At 44.3% G+C, this 19,285-nt stretch overlaps 1 protein-coding gene across 3 annotated transcripts in view; it reads right to left on the bottom strand.

Annotated features, from left to right (window-relative positions):
• Positions 1 to 559: 559 nt before the first annotated feature.
• Positions 560 to 19,285, bottom strand: part of igsf3 (immunoglobulin superfamily, member 3) — a 68,544-nt gene continuing 49,818 nt past the window's right edge. For all 3 annotated transcript variants that reach the window (XM_071475744.1, XM_071475752.1, XM_071475759.1), the window contains 4 exons: positions 18,540 to 18,965; positions 7,920 to 8,330; positions 5,905 to 6,351; positions 560 to 5,271 (listed from right to left, as the gene is read on the bottom strand). In XM_071475744.1, coding sequence (XP_071331845.1) covers positions 5,021 to 5,271; positions 5,905 to 6,351; positions 7,920 to 8,330; positions 18,540 to 18,965 — 1,535 coding nt within the window. In that variant the 3' untranslated portion in view covers positions 560 to 5,020. The remainder of the gene's footprint in view (positions 5,272 to 5,904; positions 6,352 to 7,919; positions 8,331 to 18,539; positions 18,966 to 19,285) is intronic.

The raw sequence follows: 19,285 nt of genomic DNA, 5'->3' as shown, positions 1-19,285 counted from the left end.
TGAGTTAATATGAATTCATGGGAAAGGAGTCTGAGAGAAGTTTATGAATGGCATGGATTGGTGGAAGACTGCAGTTTACTGCTTGGGGGGTATTTGTATACCTGAGAGGGAGAGGGGGAGGTAGAGTGAGTGAGTCCATCTGCATTGGTTATGAGTTATGAATGCTGAGATGTGATTTGCTGAGGCTGTCAAAACAGTGCCTGGTTAACTTACAGGAGGCCCTCTAAGCATCATTTATCCTCTGACTTGCTGACCCAATCCCTCTCTCTCCTCCACTCAAAAAAGCACACATACACACAAAGACCAAACTGAACATGCGGAGTAAATAAATCTTCATGATGTTGACGGGCTCAGAGGTTAAAATCCCACACCAACTTAACAAGACCCTGCTGCCTACAGGGCATTAACCTTTGGCTTATGGTTAAAGCAGAACTAGATGTTGGGAAGGGTGCTGGTAGCATTTTAGTACATCATGGCTATTGTGAGGAAACTGGATCAATATGTTGTTTTAACAACCCATCTCCAAATACTGAAAAGAGCATATGGTGCAACAGGAGGATGCACTGAATGTATTTTATTGCAATAAATTGACAATAGCAAAGTGCCTTTTTAATGGTCACGATGGCAACTATTAGATAGAATAATAAAACAAAACAAAAAAACAAACAAAAAAAACCAAAACAAACCATGGTCATATAAAAATACATCACTGAAAATAAAGCATCACTGGCTGAACTGAAAACATCACCACAAACTATTTTACACCTAAATCTGGAGCCAGCACACAGCCAATACATGCAGCCCTCAAAACGCAGCTACAACACTGTCAGAACGTCTGGAGGAATCTTGGGAGGCAGCACTGGATGGTATTCATATTATTACTACAAAACAACACCATTCAGAGTTCGTGTACAGCTCCAACGATGGTGGCAGGAGCACTGTGACTTCACACACCACGACCATGCCCTACGCTTCCTGGCTCAAGTCTAGAAAGATGACAGAGTTGAATTTTGAACAAACCACGTCTAGGATTATGTGATTACTTAGTGAAGCTCAAGCAGCTGTTCATTGGCACCATAGGAATGTTCAAGATTTATTTTAAAAAATACAGAAAAGATTTTTTTTTTTTTTTCAACCAACAAGCTCCTTTCACTTATGAAAATCTGAAAATCTACTTCATGTTAGCATTTAATGCTAAAGCAAATGCAAGTCCATACGGTGTGCAACCATTACTGTCAAATCACATAAGAGCTTTTCAACAGCTTCATCAGTTATTCCTGGTGATACTGGGGCCTGGAAATGCACAGAATGACTGCTGTTTTGATGTGTGTATGTGTGTGTGTGTGTGTGTGTGTGTGTATATATATATATATATATATATATATATCAGAACATATATACATACACATACATACACACACACACACACACAAATACCTTCTTTGACTTGCACTAGCATTGCATCAAATAGTAACATGAGGCTAAAGGCTGTTTATGATGGAAAAAGAGAGGTAGTTCATACGCTGAATATTGCAACTGAATGAGGCAACATTTTGGTTATAACTGGTTATAGTATACACACACACACAGAATATAAATGCATCTTTCTCATGCACACATTGTACATATTTATATAATTGTGCACGTTTTAGAAATGTATATTTTATATATATATATATAAAAAATCATTGGGGGCTATATATATATATAGAGCCCCGATGATTTTCTGAATATAGTGTGTAACAGTCGAAATTGTGAAATGTGCCTTTAAGACATGCTGTGTTATGTAGTTACAAGAAGGGCTGCATCATCAGCCCGCACTTTTGTTTTCTTTTAGTTGAGCCGTGCACCCAAATATACTCTATACAGGCACACCTTGGTGGAAATGGATGTCTGCGGGTGAGCTCCTTATTCTCTTTACCCCTCAACTCAAGAGTGACATTTAGGGAACGTGTGGCTTCTATTTTCTTCATGTATGATAAGATAGAGCCGTCCAACCGGGCTTGGTAAGGTCGAAGTGTCATAAGTGAATAAATTATGAGTATTGTGGAAGTCCCAGAGTTTGTGTGAACATTTTGCCTTCCTCTCTTTTTCTCCACACCCCCCAAACTGCTTCAACCCAAATTCAGGGACCCAAACTGTTACAAGTGGATCATGTTTTTGCTAATAGGATTTGGTATCATGTGTCTTCCTAATTGTACCTGGATTCGTCATCTTTTTTTTCCTGTCACATGGGTGTAAGACTTCTACAGTTGAAATGTTGCCTCAACTACTTGGGAGCTTGCAATATTCAGTGTGTGGACCCCGTCTTTTTTCATTGTATGCTGCTTTTGTCCGGCACCTTGTACCGAACTGAGGTTGAGTGTGGCAAAAACCACTACCAAATTCTTTGCTAAAGATTATTAATTCACATCAATATCCCTCTTATGAAAAATACTTGTAAACACATGGTAAATAATGAATAGACAGGTAACTAATTGACGGGCTTTTTCTTTGAAGACATTTATCAATTTAGTTGTAGCTGTATTCGCTGCACATGCATCATATTTCTGACTCCCCAGACTAAACAGCACCAGCTCTTCTCCATCTGAAATATCGTGTGGTCTACTTGAAATGGTCTGGTTAACTAGAAGCAACAGTGAAGGAAGTTGAAATCTCAGAAGTCAGTGGCTTGTGTCAGTATCAGCTACGTACCTTTTGGCTTTTTATGATATAAATCAGTTTAATGAAGTGCTGCATAAAAGCAAAGCCTTAGAGGACAAATATGAGCAATAATATCAAACACAATCTCCACAACACCCATTCTTGAAATAGATTACTTCACAGGTTCAAAGGGCATCATTGGCAGTCAAATATTGTAAATGACGAGGGGGTGGGCTTCGTGTTGACTCTTGGCTCAGGAAGTTGGGGAGCGAGGGGTTTGGGCACTGCTCTGTCACACAAACACGATGCTCAAAGAGTTCAAAGTTTACAAAACATCAAAATTTCTCCTTCAGTATTGTCATGCAATATACATGTTGACACGATTGAGACAACAATGTCAGGTTTTCCAAGAGTTTTCATGTCCAGTCTGGCAGTGAAAGGGTGAGGCCCAGGTCGGGTAGAGGATTTCTCACCTCTCCTGGCTGTTGCATTCCAGGGAAGGTGACACAGGTTTTCAACCCTTCTGCCTTGAGTCAGGGGAGCTGAGGAGATGCGCCTTCAGCTAGAATCCATGATTAGAAGACGTTTTAACAGTTCGGTTTCAGCCGTCTTTGATCAAATATCCTACCTAGGTGTTACATCACATTTCACTAAATAAATGCGACTCAAGCAAAAAAGCATTAAGTGAATCCATTTTTGTGACTTGTCTGTTCAACTACTGTACATGTAAAGCCACAGTAAATTCCATTATAGATATAGATATACAGTGTATTGACACTGACCAAATTTGACAATCTGGTATGAAATGCTACAGACTGCAATGCGCAGGACAAATCTAGCATTTCTACATCTACCACATTGCCAACACACAGGCTATTGACATAATCTGCTTGGTGCAGTTGCCTGGCAACACAAGCAGCACAGTTTTTAGATAATGTCAAAGCAAAAAGAAAATTTTACAAAGCTTTGCAAAGTAGTATAAAACAATAAATAGAAAAATCTTTAAAAGAAACAAAAGAGTCAAACATTTGCCCCCGCCCATCAATTTGTTTTCTAACAATGTGCAGATTACATTTTTAGAGTGTTTTACTACACATCTACACATTAGTAATCTTCAGTGTGGCTCTTAACAAATCAAGTCTATTTTTAAACTAATATGCATCTTTTGAAGACAGGATGACAGAGTGGTCATACCGGGCAACTTAAAGAAATGTGCAAGAATTTAATTTCAGTCAGTGACCCCCACTGTGCAGTTTAAGAAGGACAATTCAACTGACTTACCATGAGTGTAAAAATTTGACCTTTTGCCCACGAGGCCCATAAACCCACAGCAGGAGGTAAGCAGACATATTTACAATCTGCCTCGGAACCAATCAGCTTTCCCCTCCCCTCTCTTTAAAACTTCAAATATTGGCTACAGACGACAGCATGGACATAAGGAGGACTTGGCACTGAAAAAAAAAAAAAAAAAAAAAAAAAAAAAATCCCCTGCCTTAAAGAACGTATATCCTCAGCAGGAGAGAGAGCTGTTCATTTATTCTCCGTCATTTCCGACCTCCCTCCCTCTCTTTCTCCCGCTGTCTCTTTTCAGAGAGGAGGAGGATAGAAGAGAAGAGCGGAGCAGTCTCTCACTAAGGCCAGAGTGTCTGGCAGTGTTTAAGCGGCGCACCAGGACCTGTTTCTGTCTGCCAAGGCAAATTCATTGTGGAGGCAGGTGGGCCAACACACATACACACATCCTCACTTCGGACACAGGCTTGTGTGTCCTTGCCTTTGTCTCTATGCAGGCTGGAAACCAAGTCATCAGCTACGGAGTCAGTGGGCGCAGAGCATCACTATGGCAACCAACATAGTGGGCCAGGCTGTGGCTGCTCTTGGATCAGTGCGGAGACTTTTTTTGGCATCCGCTCAGTGCCGGAGTTGATTATAGAGTCTCTTCTCTTAAATGTTCCTCACGGATTGGCCATTGATCTCATGTGCGCAGTTTTTTTCTCTTTTGAAAAATAGACAGATAATTGGTGTAATAAAAATCAAAATGCAGCTATGAGACTAAATTTCAGAGACAACAAAAAAAAAAAAATAATTAGAGAGGCTCACAATACTCTCCTGCCCTTCAATTTGCACTCACACAATTAATTGTGCTAACATGGCACACTCATTCTAGTCCACACACCCACACACACGCCCAGACACACACAGATGTCAACATAAAACAGGCAGCAACCAGGGTAGGATTTTTTTAAACTGATCAACTGATTGACTAATTCAACACAGCAGTGAACGACAGTAAGGTCTGAAGGTATAGTCCATATCTGCTCCCTGGCGTCGTGTCGGCTAGATCCGCAATGTGTGCGAGACAGGAGGGGAGGACCCTCGCTTAGTCAACAGAGCCGGGGTGCAGGCTGAGTGCAGGCGGGTCCAAACAGGTGGGAGAGTAACTGAGGTGAGGTTCTTTAATCCACAGGAGGGGGGCGCCGTTCTTGCCTTCTTGGCTCTTGCTGTTGTTGCGGCTCTTGTAGCGCACCAGCAGCACGGCGATGAGGAGGATGCCGAAGATGGGGAAGGGGTAAAAGAAGACAAAGTAGAAGAGGGAGTCGTTGGAGCACACCACTGACTGGAGGGTGGACACTGTTGAGAGAGAATAAACGAATCAACGTTTTTCACAGATGCAAAAAGACGTTCTTTGGAAAAGCCATCTTTGGTGTGGTCCTTAAGAAAATAGTCACTGAAATTGATTATGACGGAATAAAATGGCCTATTTGATTGAATTATATGACATTTAGCATGTAGGAGGCACTTCTTACAGCTACAGATGATCTTCATCTAGTTGTTGACACTGGTGAATGAACTTATTTGAATTCTTTAGATCCCAGCACTGCTTTTAACGCCATTAATCACTCTGCTTTAATGTTAAACAGTGGGTGGCCATGTCTGGCTCTGCTTTTAACTGGGGTTGTTCCAATCTCCAAAATAAATGTTGTGACTTTGGGGAGCAGATCATCCAAAGCAGGGATGACATTCAGAGTATCTGAGAGCTCCTTAATTGGACTATTAATATTATCTTGTTACATATACTGTAACAAAGAGGACATATTAGGATTGGGCAATTTGACAGAATGTAGCACAAGACGAAATATTCAAAGGAGCAGCAGTAAGATTAAATCTATCTGAAGACAGCCATTGATCCAAGTATTGCTTTGTCACAGTGTTCATTTTCATCTGCATTCAGGGAAGCTCAAAGGATTTAGTTAATTAACTTACCTTGCTGCATAACATTGACGATAGTGAACCCGGAGTTATTGGTGGCCAGGCGGTACCATGCGTTGCGGGGGTTGAGTAGCCACTCCTCTACATGGCAGTAGTATCGGCCTGCGTCTGTTGGCCGGGCTCCTTGGATGGTCAGGCTGTACTGGTCAGAGGCCATCCTCTCAAACTGCAGGCGGGAATTAGGCCCCGCCTCTTCTCTGGGGCTGCAGTTTCCATTTCCAAAAACGGCATCATGGCCAATGGAGAACACACACTCCCGCTCCCTGTCTTCCTCACCTGGCTGGTCCTCACTGTCCTCGTCTTCATAGTGCTCCACATACCAGGACACAGAGAAGCGGGAGTCTCGGGATGACTGGGAGGGAATGCTACAGCCCAGCCGGATTGAACCAGACTCTTCCACTGTCACATTCGACTCCAACTCCTCTACCTGAAGTCGAACCTCTGCAGAAGAGGTGAGAAATGAGATGAGAAAGAAGGAAGGAAAAAGTATTTAGCTTGCCCTCTGCGCAATTGTGGTGGGCTTTTTTCACTGTCTTCTGACATTTCACATACAAAACAATTAGTCAAGAAAATAATCAGCCGATTGATTGATAATTCAAATAGCGTTAGGTTAAGTTTGCAGCCTGAATGAATTCAAATTACACAATAAAAACAGCACATGATAATACATACAGTGACACAAAAGTTTGCAACTATGCAAAGAAAGAAAAAAAGGTAAAAATAAATAAATCCCACAGTGCTGCCCACAGCTATCACCAGTCTTTGAGCTTTTCAGCAAGGTTTGATCCTACCCCAAGGCTAGTGTGTCTTTCTGTATAAGTAAGTGACAGCCCTTCAGGGGTGGTATAATGACCCAGTTCCACTGCAGTTAAAAAAGATGGCAGTAAAGACCTGGCTTGCTTGGGCTCCTCTCTCACACAGTTTGGAACAGTCTTCTTGTTAAAGCAAAATGAGAAGCAGAGAGGACAGCAGGAGAGGAGAATAAAAATGCGCGGTGCTGGCACACATCTCCCCTCATCTTTCCTCTTGATAGCCAGATTTCTGGATGACTTCCAAGGTGAATGCATTTTTTTAGCTCCTGATGAATATCCATGATGTTTATACTGCATATACATATTCTATTTATCTTATGGACATGTTTACATATCATTAAAATCTGTATGGTTATGAAGAATATACTTCATATCCTTTACAAGACGCACACACTCGCGTTGCAGATCTCTGCATTTGAATGTGTGCTGTGGCTTTATTAACTGTGGAGGCAGTGTTAACTTCCCTATCTACATAAAATACAGGCAGTTTTCCTTGCCCTGCTGGCTTATGACCACACATTTGGATCCTCACGTTCTAGTTGGCCAAATGCCATATCTTGGATTTCACTCTGCATTATAAACAGGATACCTGGCAGAAGAGCCCTGCTCTCGGAGAGGTCTGACAAAAGTCACCTTCAGCTGGTGTGTGGAATAGAGTCATACAAAAAAAAGGGGGGTGTCATGGATGGCTGGGTTCTTATACATTATTTGAATTTAGTTGCATGGAGTTTCGTTGTATATGAATGGATGGATGGTTGTGGTAAGAGATTAATGAAAAATGCAGTCAAGGAGAGAAGAAGATTTAAGGTGGCGTGTACTTGAGATAACCATCATGAGGTGGGATGTCAGGGTCTGGGTGGCAGTAGGTACATCATGGCTTTGAGCACTTTGAGTACTGGACATGAGGATTTGGTTCTCTGCTGAAGCCAGGCTTTGCCTTCTGGCGTGTCATATGACAGCTGGCATGACTTCAACCCATTTTTTTTGCCACCTGAGCTCTGCCCAGGGCAGGTGTAAGGTCATCAGAGCGAAACAGCCTCGAGGCCTTAAGCAGAGCATGGTGTGAGAGGCAGAGCGATTCGGAGGAGGGATTAGCTAAACTACATTCAACGGATCTAAAGCAGGACAATATGTGAGGCTAAAGTGGCAGCTGCTGCTTCCCTGCAGTGGGAATAAATAAGCATTTTGCTTGCTCACCTGGCTGTCTGACCAGAACCTCCGTGAACCCTGAGGACTCCCGGGCGAGTCGATACCAGGCCCCATCCGGGTCGCTCAGCCACTCCTCCACCAGGCAGTAGTACGTCCCAGAATCACTGCTCTCTGCCCTGTTCAGTGTCAGCACATAGGAACGGGGTGACAGCCTCTCGGCCTGCACACGACGTCGCAGTCTCTCTTCATCTGCGTAGGCGCCGTACTCAAAGGCTCCCGAGCGCTCAATTCTCAGGAGAAGTTCGTCAGCTTCTGACCCTGTCGCGCGCCTAACGTACCACAGCACAGCGTGCTGGGAGTCCTGGCTGGTCTGGGAGGTGATGGAGCAATTGATCCTGACACGACTGTCCTCCGGGTACACATGAGACAGGTTGGTCTTTTGCACTCGCAGCTTACTCTCTGCAAAGAATTAAAGGGGAGGGGGTTCAGTGGAGAAAGAGAAAGAGCAGACAGTCATTCCTTTGGGTGCAGGAAAATGTGAGCACTGGTGACAGGTACACAATGCAATTTCTGTTTTGTGACAGACGACCTGTAGCTAGGTTTATTTCTGGTGGCAGCAGGGCAGGAGAAGATAGTGGTGCGTGGGTGGGTACAGCAGGTGACAAAGAGAAAGAAAGAAATGTGAGGGAAAGAAGGTGGAAATGTCAGCCAAATCAAAGCTCAGGGGATGGGGGGGGAGGGGGCTTTGTTAGTATCAAGGTAGAAATGTATGATAAGATGCAGAACAGCAGAAGAGACAGGGGTGAAGGAGAAGGAGTATGTTATTAGGTAAGATACAAGACAAAAGCAGGGCAGGGGGTCTGTCAGTCAGTCAGGAAGATAGGTAGGGAGAGAGGAAGGGGCGCATTTATAAAGTCAAGCAGGGACAAGAAGAGAGCAGATAGGAAAGGGAGGAGACGATAGAGAGGTGTGACTGAGATGTCAGGAAGGAGCTGAGGCCGCCTTGAGTGCTGTGACAGGGTTGGTTACAGTGACATCGGTTGTGGGATAGGATTAGCTGCAGGTACATCAGGTGTGACCGCGACCAGAGCACTGCTGTCAAATGCCTTGGGGGGGGGGGATTATTACAGTAAAAGCATGAAGAAAACACACACACACACACACACACACACACACACACACACACACACCTGACACAAGATGTATAAAACCAAAGAGACACAAAGTAAAAAAAACTATTCGCACCTTACAGTTCTCAAGCAAAACACTTGAGAGCAATATATTTTTCATGTCATAAGACCTGCTGTAAATCACAGCTAGCCTACGTCAACTAGAGATCTTAAAATAATTGTTATGATTAATAAATACTGGAAATGTGTCTCAAACAATCATAATCACAGGGGTATTACAAACAACAAGTAACAAAGACCCTGCAGCTCCAATAAACATCAATCATAAACATCCATGTACATACAGTTCACTGGCCTAAAAGGAGACCAGCTATAATCATCTTTAACCTAAACCATGACTATCTGATTGGTAGCTCTTTCTAGTGTTCGCACCCAGACAGCAATCCAAGAGTTGTTTGTTGGCTGAGCACAGTTTGGACAAACAAATTCCCTTAATTGATCTCAGCAGCAGACATACACGATATGTCATTTTTTCCCACCTCTTCCCACCAGAATGAGCCAGGAATACCTATTTCTGGATGAGAGGGACCGATGTCTGCCAGAATCTTCTAAATAACACACTTATCAGGGGATTTCTTAACACACAAATGTCCACCAGATACAAAACCAGATCCAAAATACATGGGAAACATTTTTATGTTAATATGCCCCAAGAAACACTTCAAATGCAGTTTTTATTGTGATTTATAGTCCATAAATTTAGACTTCCAATTTGGAAAAAACTGTAAGTCAAACTGTTTGACCTATATTCAAATCAGTTACTAAATCAAGTATTATTCATTTTCAAGAAGGAATAGGGATGGGTACTAAATTTTCAGCAGAGGCTGAAATGTATCTGAAGCACAGAGTTAAAAAAATGTCAACTGAAAAAAAAAAAAAAAAAAGGTTTCATAGAAAAACATATTTATATATGTAGAAGAATATACTGTTTACCATACCATATAAAAGGTATAATTTTGGTACTGTAGCGACTCTAATTAGGAATGTATGTTTGTAATAATAATCATTGGTTAACAAGTTTTTGATAATGTAATTGTTTTCTGTTTCGTGACACAAATCTGACCCCTTATGAAAATGCTCAACCCTCTACGTTTCAGCCCTCTGCCTCCTGTGCTCCTGCACACTCGCATTATATGTACAGTATGTACACATTTGGTTGCATTCAAAAAGATGCATGGCTACAAGGCAACACCTGAACACCCGGTTGTGCACCGGTATTTCAAGCCAGCATCTCAAATTAGTCATCATCATTGCCTTGGTACCCACTAGAGATTTGGTAGGAAGCCTGACAATCTCCCCATCCGGAATTACTGCCGAGCCCTGCGGAATCCTGGCATCTTTTTTTTTTTTTTTTTTTTCCAGGAGAATTACCTCCCAACCTCCTGAAGTGGAACCATGCAGGATTGGATTGGCACAGGACAAAGCAATTCTCTGCCATTCCCATTTGAAGTTTGAATCTGCAGCCAGAAGAAAAACTGGGGGCTGAAAGCCTGTTGCCATAGATCAGTGTTTACAGAAATGCTTTTTCAAAGCTAAGATGGGCTAATTATTCAAGCCTTATTAGGCAGCATCATGAGCTATTACAAGTTATTATAACTAAGCGTTCACTCAAGCAAAGAAATAAAATGGAGGAGCAATGAGCAGAGAGGCGGAAGAGAAACAACAGCAAGAGAAATACTGTCTTTTTTTGTCCCAAAACAACCTTTGCAAGTCTCCACTCCCTCCAGAATCCTCTTGCTGAGACATTTCTCAGCAAGAGAACAGCGACTTCACAGACCAGCCTGTCACATCCTCTGACACGTGTCCATCCCCACAGAGAGCAATGTCTCTTCCTTCAGCTACAGCCATCCTACAACAGTTGCGTCAACGCGTCTGCTGACGCAAGTATTAGTAAACAGGCTAAAAATTCTATAAGATGCGTGTACAGTGTGCAGTGAGTTTGTATGGGGCAGGTTCACGATGCTGTGGGAGGAGAACCGACATAAGGAGCCAGATTAATCATCATCATGTATGTGCAGTCCCTTAACAGCACGAGGAGTTCTGTGTTCTTGTGTGTCAGCAAGGCTGTCAATACCTATTTTTAGACGTGATCACATGTTCTTTGCTACTGTGCTTCTTTAATGAGCCTCAAGGGTGGATCTACAGAGTAAGACAAATCCGTAATTGCAAACACATGTTCTCACTGCTCTGCATTAGCTCATGTGCCAGTCAAACCTGGTCTGTGTCAGAATAAAAGTACACACTCTCATTTTTTTTCTCCACCATCCTTTAACTCCTCTTTTTTTGTTTTATTTTATTTTGTTTATTTTATTTTCTCTGCGGGAAAAAGGCCAAAAACTGCACCCCTTCATAATCAGGTAGAAGACAAAATAATTTTGAAGTTAACCTTGAGCATAAATGTTGATACCTTTTCATACTCTTCACCTGCCTCTGTGGTTTCCACGGCAACCCTGTCTCCATGAACATCATGCCATGAGACACCTGTAAGGACCTCACTGATCTCATCTTCCTTTTTTGTACATCACCAGGCAGGATTAAATAAAATCTAATGAAAAAGGCTGGTTCTTGTTATGCAAAGTGATTAAAAAAATGTTTTATTGGGCAGAATAGAGATGGAAGAACATGAGCTGTATCCCACAACTATCTCAGCTGCACTAGAGGTTGTTGTACTTGTGTTTCAGCAGTTTGCTGGGCATGTAGTATCATTACAGTACACACAAACACACACATACACAACACTGCACAGTACAGTTACTAATTGGCTCGTTGAACCCCTGTCTCACCCCTTTCCCATGTGTGCCCAATGTGTGTTTAATAGCTGCAGAAAACTGCAGAGTTGAGACCAAGCTGTCTTCATTTCTTTTATTTATCAGTGGAGGTAAGTACACAAAGGCTACAAACAGCTCAGTTTTGATATGGAAGAAAGATAGCAAAGTGCACCCCAAACCCCAAAAGCTGCACCACACAAATGTTGTTTATGGAGCATGAGAAGAAAACAAGTTTGAGTCCAGGGGGAGGAGAAAGTGTACGGCTAAGGATGCCACTGTGGCATGTCAGCGCACACCAACCACAGCTTGTAACAAAATCTTAGGATAACTTCAAAGGGGTTAGGAAACCGCCTGTAAATGAAAGAATGTTATCCTTTATTCTTTGGCTACAGAGGAAATTCAATCCATTTTCCATCTCTGTTTAATGCTGCTGCTCCAGGTGAAGTCTTTTACTACAAGACAGGATCTAAACGTTAGGGTTGAAAAGTCTGCTTCACTCCTCTTATTTCCCTTTCATCGCAGCCGCTGTTTTGACCACTCATCACCTCTTTCTTCCCTTCTGTATTGCTATGATCTATGTCTCTCCTGATCACACTCCGTCTAATCACCTGACACCAACATGAATATTCAGCAGCCTCACCTGTGGATTAATGAATTATTAATGAGGCATAAATGAAGTGTGAACATCGGAGATGCTGGTGGGGTTTCTGCCTAACATTTTTGCTCTTTTTTAGATGTAATGATCACTGAGCTGACAACTTATCCACTGGGCCACAGATATAATGCTTAGCTTAGCTGGAGGAATGGACAAGAGACAGGTAGAGAGAGATATGAAGTGAAAAAATGGATGAATAAAAGCAGCATGGCCATCACAGAGGAGAGGGATGAGATTTTTTTTTTTAAAGAAGATAGGATGAGAGAAAATAGGAGAGTTAAGGGATATATCACCAAACTGAACTGATATTCACAAGCACCTATCAACAGAGTGCAGAGAAGTGGGAGTCAGTGTGCAGAGGGAGGAAGAGAGCCTGGAAAAGATGAGATGTAAAAGACAGAAAGTGAGAACATGCTCCTGGGGGGATTTCGGAAAGCAGCAGGCAGTCTCTCCAGCTGCACTCCAGAGGACTTAGACTTAATGGCTGCCCGCTCCGCCTTTAGCATTAGCATTAGCACAGCCCTAGGCTAATCCACAGCCAGGACCCCAAACATGTCAGGACTGAGGGGCTTAGACATGCCCTGATCCCCTGCAGAACAGCTCGCTTTGGCTAGCTGCTCCTTGCCTGCCTCTACACACCCCTTGCCCGTCTGGACCTCTGCCCCACGGGGCATAGATCAAAGCAGGGTGCCAGTCAGAAGCAATAAGGGATGGGGTTTTCCTGACTGAAAAGTGGCTCCTCTGCCAAACTGGGAGCCTAATTTCTATGCTAATGACTGCGATGTATCTATGATCCCATTGTGTCAGAGGGATATTACCACTCCTCATCCCTCCCCTTTCCAACTCCCCCTACAATATCATTAAGACTGGGCTAATTATGGGGATCTGTGCACGTTAACAGCACACCCAGACAGAGCACCATACACACATGCAACCTCCACCCATATAATTTCTATTCTCCACCAACGGTATGAACACAATGATACACTGACTGCACTTTCCCCTCTTCTTTCCTGCCTGTCTGGGAGAGTGATTGCTGGACACAGGCTGGCCCGATGGAAAAACAGATGCACAAGAGGGGGTAAGACGGGGGTCAGGGCAGGGGAACTCTGGGAGATTAATAGCCCAAAAGAAGCTCTTACGGACGGCGAGAGCATAAAGGCATATCACATTGAGCAGTGTGCCTGCCTGCATGTCTGTGTGTGTTTGGGGTCTGCCAAAAAGAATAAAACACATTATGCTCATTAAACTGCAGAGAACAGTGGTTATTCAGTTAGTGGAGGCTAGAGAATAGCTAGTGTGTATGTGTATGCATTCAGGAGGCGGAACTGCTGAGCCTCTCCTGCTCTGCTCCCACTATTAGCCACTGATTTACATGGGGAGCAGCAGCACTGTAGCTAGCTCTGAGTTACGGCTTCAATTACATCAGCAGCAGGACACACAAGTGCGCCTGTGCACATGTGAATGAACACACACAGACACACACACACACACACACACACACACACACACACACATAAATGTGCTTAAGAGAGATGGAGAGACACAACACAGAGAATCTCATTGTATCTGCAGAATGGGCCGAAACAAGGAAATGAGGCCTAGATTGGATTGGATTTGACATAAAAATGTGCCTGTGTTCGTGCATGAGAGTGAGCGTCAGGGTTTTTTTTCTTGTGAAGAAGAAGACGTGTAGGGAAGGAGCCTGACCTTGAATGTCTGAAACAGACGTGATTAATCAAAAACCTTTTATGAAATTATTTTCTGTTTCAGTGCACCCCTCAAAGCCTCTTCATTTATCACCCGTTATGACCCTGTGTGTTCATGTGTGTGTGTGCGTGTGTGTGTGTGTGTGTGTGTGCAGCAGAGAGACAGACTGTGAGTGCACTCTGATTATTTGCACAAGCAACATACAGTATAAACCGTACGTAGGAGAGGCAGGTGGCGTGTCGCCGACATACGGGAGACCCAGAGAGATCTGCCTCAGGTGAGCTTGTGGGCAAACCCACACTCTATCCACTACAGCTGAAAAAAGGGCACACAACAGATTTACAACCTTGTCTCCAACAATAACACTGCGATAAAGCCGCTATTGTGTGCAAACAAGCACAGTTGCCATATCCTTATTATTCATGAAATACTGACAATGGTGGAAAAGCTATTTGAAGAAAAATGTAAACATAACAGGGAGAATTATGAGGAGGAGGAGGGAAGCAGGGAATTATAAAATATTGAAAAATCACAAGAGTGAGAAAGAAGCTGGGGGCGTGCGTGGTGGGAAACATGCAGCTAAGTGAGAGTGAAGGGGAAAGAAGACATTAAAAGAGACTTATGGGGAACAGTGCGAACAGAATGTAGGAAGGCAGAGAAGAAGCGGCAGGGTGATGGGCTGGGCCTTAATGAGGATAGACAGCTCCTATCCATGCCCTGATAAGCAGGAATCTCCAATCACTGCAGTGACACCAACACTATCAACACTATCAATAACAGCTGGGTGGCGAGTACTTCACAGGCATAAAATGAGAGCACACACGGCATCTGCTAGTGCCAGCCCATATTAACTGGGAGGGTACCCTGAAAGTATAATCTCAGAGACAGAGAGAGGCAGAGAGAGCAGACGAGGGAGGACAAGATAAAGTATGAGAAAGTAGGAGGCATATATCTTCAAGCTCGAAGCGCAACCACAAGAGAGCAAAACAAAAAGCAAAAAATGGCACCCATTGCTGCGTCGTGATCATGTGAGTGCATGATAGCCAGGCAAAGCGTAGGTGTGTGAGGAGAGATGAGGAGAAACTCTAAGTGGGACACCCCCCTCCCCCCTCCCCCTCGCACCCCTCCCTCCATCATCACCATCATCATTCTAGCTCAGCCAATAACCAGACGGTCTTAATATCCCGCTCTTCATGCCAGACACACGTGCACAAATGTGCACATGCACACACTGAAATGATGAGAAAAATGTATTGAACTCCCCAAACCATCATTAATCTAAACTCCGGTTCCATTAGAGAAGATTCGGCATAATTAGTTTTGCGTGTTTTTAGTGTTTGTGTGTGTGTGTGTGTGTGTAAGTGTGCATGAGAGATGAAGAGTGTGTTTGTGTGCGTGTGGTTTGAGTTATGAGTCGATGATATTAGATTGTGTCGTAGAGACTGAGGCTTCCCTGGCGATCTGCCATGCCGAACATGTGTTTGCCATTATTGCGTTTCAGAAAGAGACGAAGTGAAAACTCAATCAGGTGAAAAATAATATTATCGCCACTGTATGTGAAAGTGTATACCGTGTGTTTATGTTATTTTCACGTGCGTTCGTGGAGATCCTCTGCTGTGAGGGGTAATATTGAATCGTGTTCTACCATAAGATAATTACACTTTTGCTCTGAGAGGTGCCCTCCCCTCCACCCCCATGTGTGTATCCACGTACTGCATGTTTGTGTGGAGACATGAGCGTGATGTTTGTGTGCCTCTGTGTGTAGTGAGGTCTCTCCCTCAGGCCTACGGGGGACAGTTCAAGCCCAACTGCTGGGCCGGGTTGCCCTTACAATGAACATAAAATGACTTCTTGTGTGGGTGTGCGTGCGCGTGTGAGCAGATATAGCAGTGAACTCCTCTCATACGACCCAGGGGACTTGGACACAGGCAGTGTGCTGCTAATGTAATCTGGAATAGGAAGTAGGTCTGGGCTGGGCAACAGGCACCTCGCTCGTTTGAGGAAACATCACGTTGACCGGCTGACTGCTTCTGTTCCGTCCAGCTTTTATCTTCATCTAGCTTTTCTCTTCTGCTGATCTAAGATGCATGGAAGTTGGATCAAGGGCGCTGGTTTTCATTCTCTGCTTTTGAAGTTCTACAATCATTTAATGAGGAGTGTCATTCTGCATTTGCAAACCCTTCTCATGTAAGGCACACACATGCATCCTTCTTTTCCATGCAAGGTGGTGGTGGAGCAGACCCTCAGGAAGCTGGGATAAAGTGTTCGGCCGTTGTGTCGCTGGGTATCAGGGGTGAGGTGGGCTTCTGTGTGTTATGCAGAGTAAGCATATGAAAGCTCTCAGGAGCGCATCACGAGAAACACAGCTGCGCGGTCATTCATGCAAGAACCTACACATGCCCACACGTACGTGTAGGTGTGTAGGTGCACACACGATGCTGGTGGGGCAGTCTTATACATACTGAGCAGGTACCTCTGGAAGCATGATTTAAAGGCTCTCAATTATGTATCTGGTCAGATGCTGTGTTTGCTCACACCTCATTACACACACTCCCCTTTATCCCACTTCTTTCAGAGAGGAGCTGAAAATGCCAGCCGCTCATTTAGCTAGGAGTGGTTAACATTTATGAAAATAGAGAGGAGAAAGCAGATGGGGAGGAGAGGCGTGAGGCAGAGAGAGACGTCCTACATTCTGACAAATGAATCATCAGTCTAAATGAAGGTCTGACAAATAAGAAAAAAAGAAAAACAGGAGGTGGAGGAGATGAGCACGGCATGACCAGGGCTGAACTGAGCCTCGGCAGCCAAGGAGATAAAGAAATAACTCACTCGCCCTCCCTTGTGAGATAGTGCCCTTACACACAGAATGATTGCACCGTTACGGTCACTGATTGGCTCTCAGCCTGCTACTGATCCCATTGTCACGATTACTGATGGCATTACCAAGGTAACTGATCACTTTGTCATGGAGACGCCACTAGATGAGAGAGCTGGAGGATGACCCCGTATTTATTCCCCCCTGCAAAATGTCTGAGTGTGGGGGGTTTGTGTGTGTTTGTGTGTTTGGGGGGGGCAATGAGCATTGAGGTTGATAAGTTGATTTCCAAATAACTTGAGAAGGGCCCGAGGACGCTGTGTGTTCTGCGTGAATGGTTAAGGTCAGAGCGCGGCCAGTCGAGCGAGTAAAGCACAGTCTCTGCACTTTGTTGTGTCTGCCTGCGTGAGTGTGTGTCTGTTTACATCAGTTCCCATTTCTGTGTGTGTTTTAATCAATAGCAGCGAAGAATGAGAGAACTGTGTATACTGTGCATGTGACTACATTCCCCCGGCTCACTTTGAAAGTGTTAGTGACCGCCACAGTCTGCCTCTGACCTCAACACAGCCCATGGAATGAGCTCGCGGGCGGAGAGAACAGACGTCTGCACCTACAATATAACATCACATACATACACTTTTCACAAGATGCTGCGTGATTGCTGATCTTATTACAACAAGTTTAAAAACTACTTCTCATCGCACCCACACATACACACCTCGCTCATATTCCATCTGCCAAATTCAACAAATGTGGACCCCACTGGTACTTCAAGTACCACAATGCTTTGCTGGACAACTGCGAAAGCCAAACTCCGACTTTGAAGGTTTTTATTTTTTTTTCTTTCTTTCATCAGCAGGATGAGTATTTGCCTCAGGCGCATTCACCTGAATAATTGAAGTATCGTACTGTTGAGGCACACCACAATGGGCTAAATTGGGCCAGTGTGTGTTCGTGTGTCTGTGTGTGTTTGTTGTTTGTGTTCAGCCACTAATTGGGCTGTGTCTGAATGGGGTTTCTGTGTCTGTGTGTGAGTGTATATGTGTGTGAGGAGCACAGAGGGCCAATGAGGGCGTTGTAGACAGTCTAATGCCTCCGCTGAGGAAAAAGGTTCAAGGACAGATCGCTCACTCTCTTTATCACACTTTCTCACTCTCTCTGTCTTCGTCCTTTGCTTCCCTCTCTCCTTCCACTTTCACTCAGTTTTCTCTTCCTGTGGGATATTTAGCAATCCTTTCACTCCTCTCCATTAGGAGACCCCACCCTGCCCTACACACACACACACACACACACACACACACACACACACACACACACACACACACACACACACACACACACACACACACACTCCAATTAGTGGCTAAACCAGAGACTAAGAGCAATTAGAGCAGGCAGAAATCCTATAAGCTCTGCTGAATTCACTCTGTGTGTCTGTGAGTGAATCTGTGTTTATCCCTGTTTGTGTGCTGGTGTGCGTCTGTTCCAATTAGGTGTGTGTCTGCCTGGCAAGCAGCCATGCAGCTTTACCTGGCTGTAGGACACTGATGCCAAGCAGGTTGGAGGTGCGGTTGGCTACTCTGCTCCAGCTGTTGTCGTAGTTTCTCCTCCAAAGGATGGCAGTGCACTGGTACTTGCCCGCCTCACGCCGCCCTGCCCGGGTCACTGACAGCCGGAAATTGGTGTTGGAGTGAGAGCGGTCCACCGTGGTGCGGGTACCCAGCCCCAGCAACTGCTCCCCCCACTGCAGCGTGCCCTCGCGGGTGAAAGTCACCAGGTCTTTGAACTCTCCCTCATCCTCGTCGTCAGCTTCTGTGCCAGCCGGCATGAAGCGCCAGGTGACGGACGTGGGGACGCGGGGGTTGTGACGGGGCTTGACCAGGCACAGGAGGTCAAATGAGTCGCCGAAGGTTACAGATGGTGTCCGGGATGAGGCCGACACCATGAAGGAGGACTCTAGATGGTAGAAGAAGAGAGAGCATGTTAGGATGATGCACGGGGTACTGCCGACTGCACAATAATAGCACACCACAGCCTAACAGAGTTAGTGACTGAATCTGTTCTCTAAAAGCTTAAAATTCAGCAAATGATGTGGGGGTGGGGTGAGGGGGGGGGTTCATAATCATTAACAGGAAGGAAATTTCCTTTTAAGCACGGCCACAAAGAGGAACAAAGCCCCCTGCTGGAACAAATAAAGATAGTGTTTACTTAAAGTTCACTGGCTTATTTATTGTTAAAGCAACCTTCACAAGCATTTTCTTCCATCATGGCCATTA

Source organism: Trachinotus anak, unplaced genomic scaffold, assembly GCF_046630095.1.
Source record: "Trachinotus anak isolate AG129_WGS33_773 ecotype Australia unplaced genomic scaffold, CSIRO_AGI_Tana_v1 ptg000001l, whole genome shotgun sequence".
Classification (NCBI taxonomy): Eukaryota; Metazoa; Chordata; class Actinopteri; order Carangiformes; family Carangidae; genus Trachinotus; species Trachinotus anak.
The sequence above is the reverse complement of the archived record's forward strand: the minus strand, read 5'-3'. Positions and strand labels throughout refer to the sequence as shown.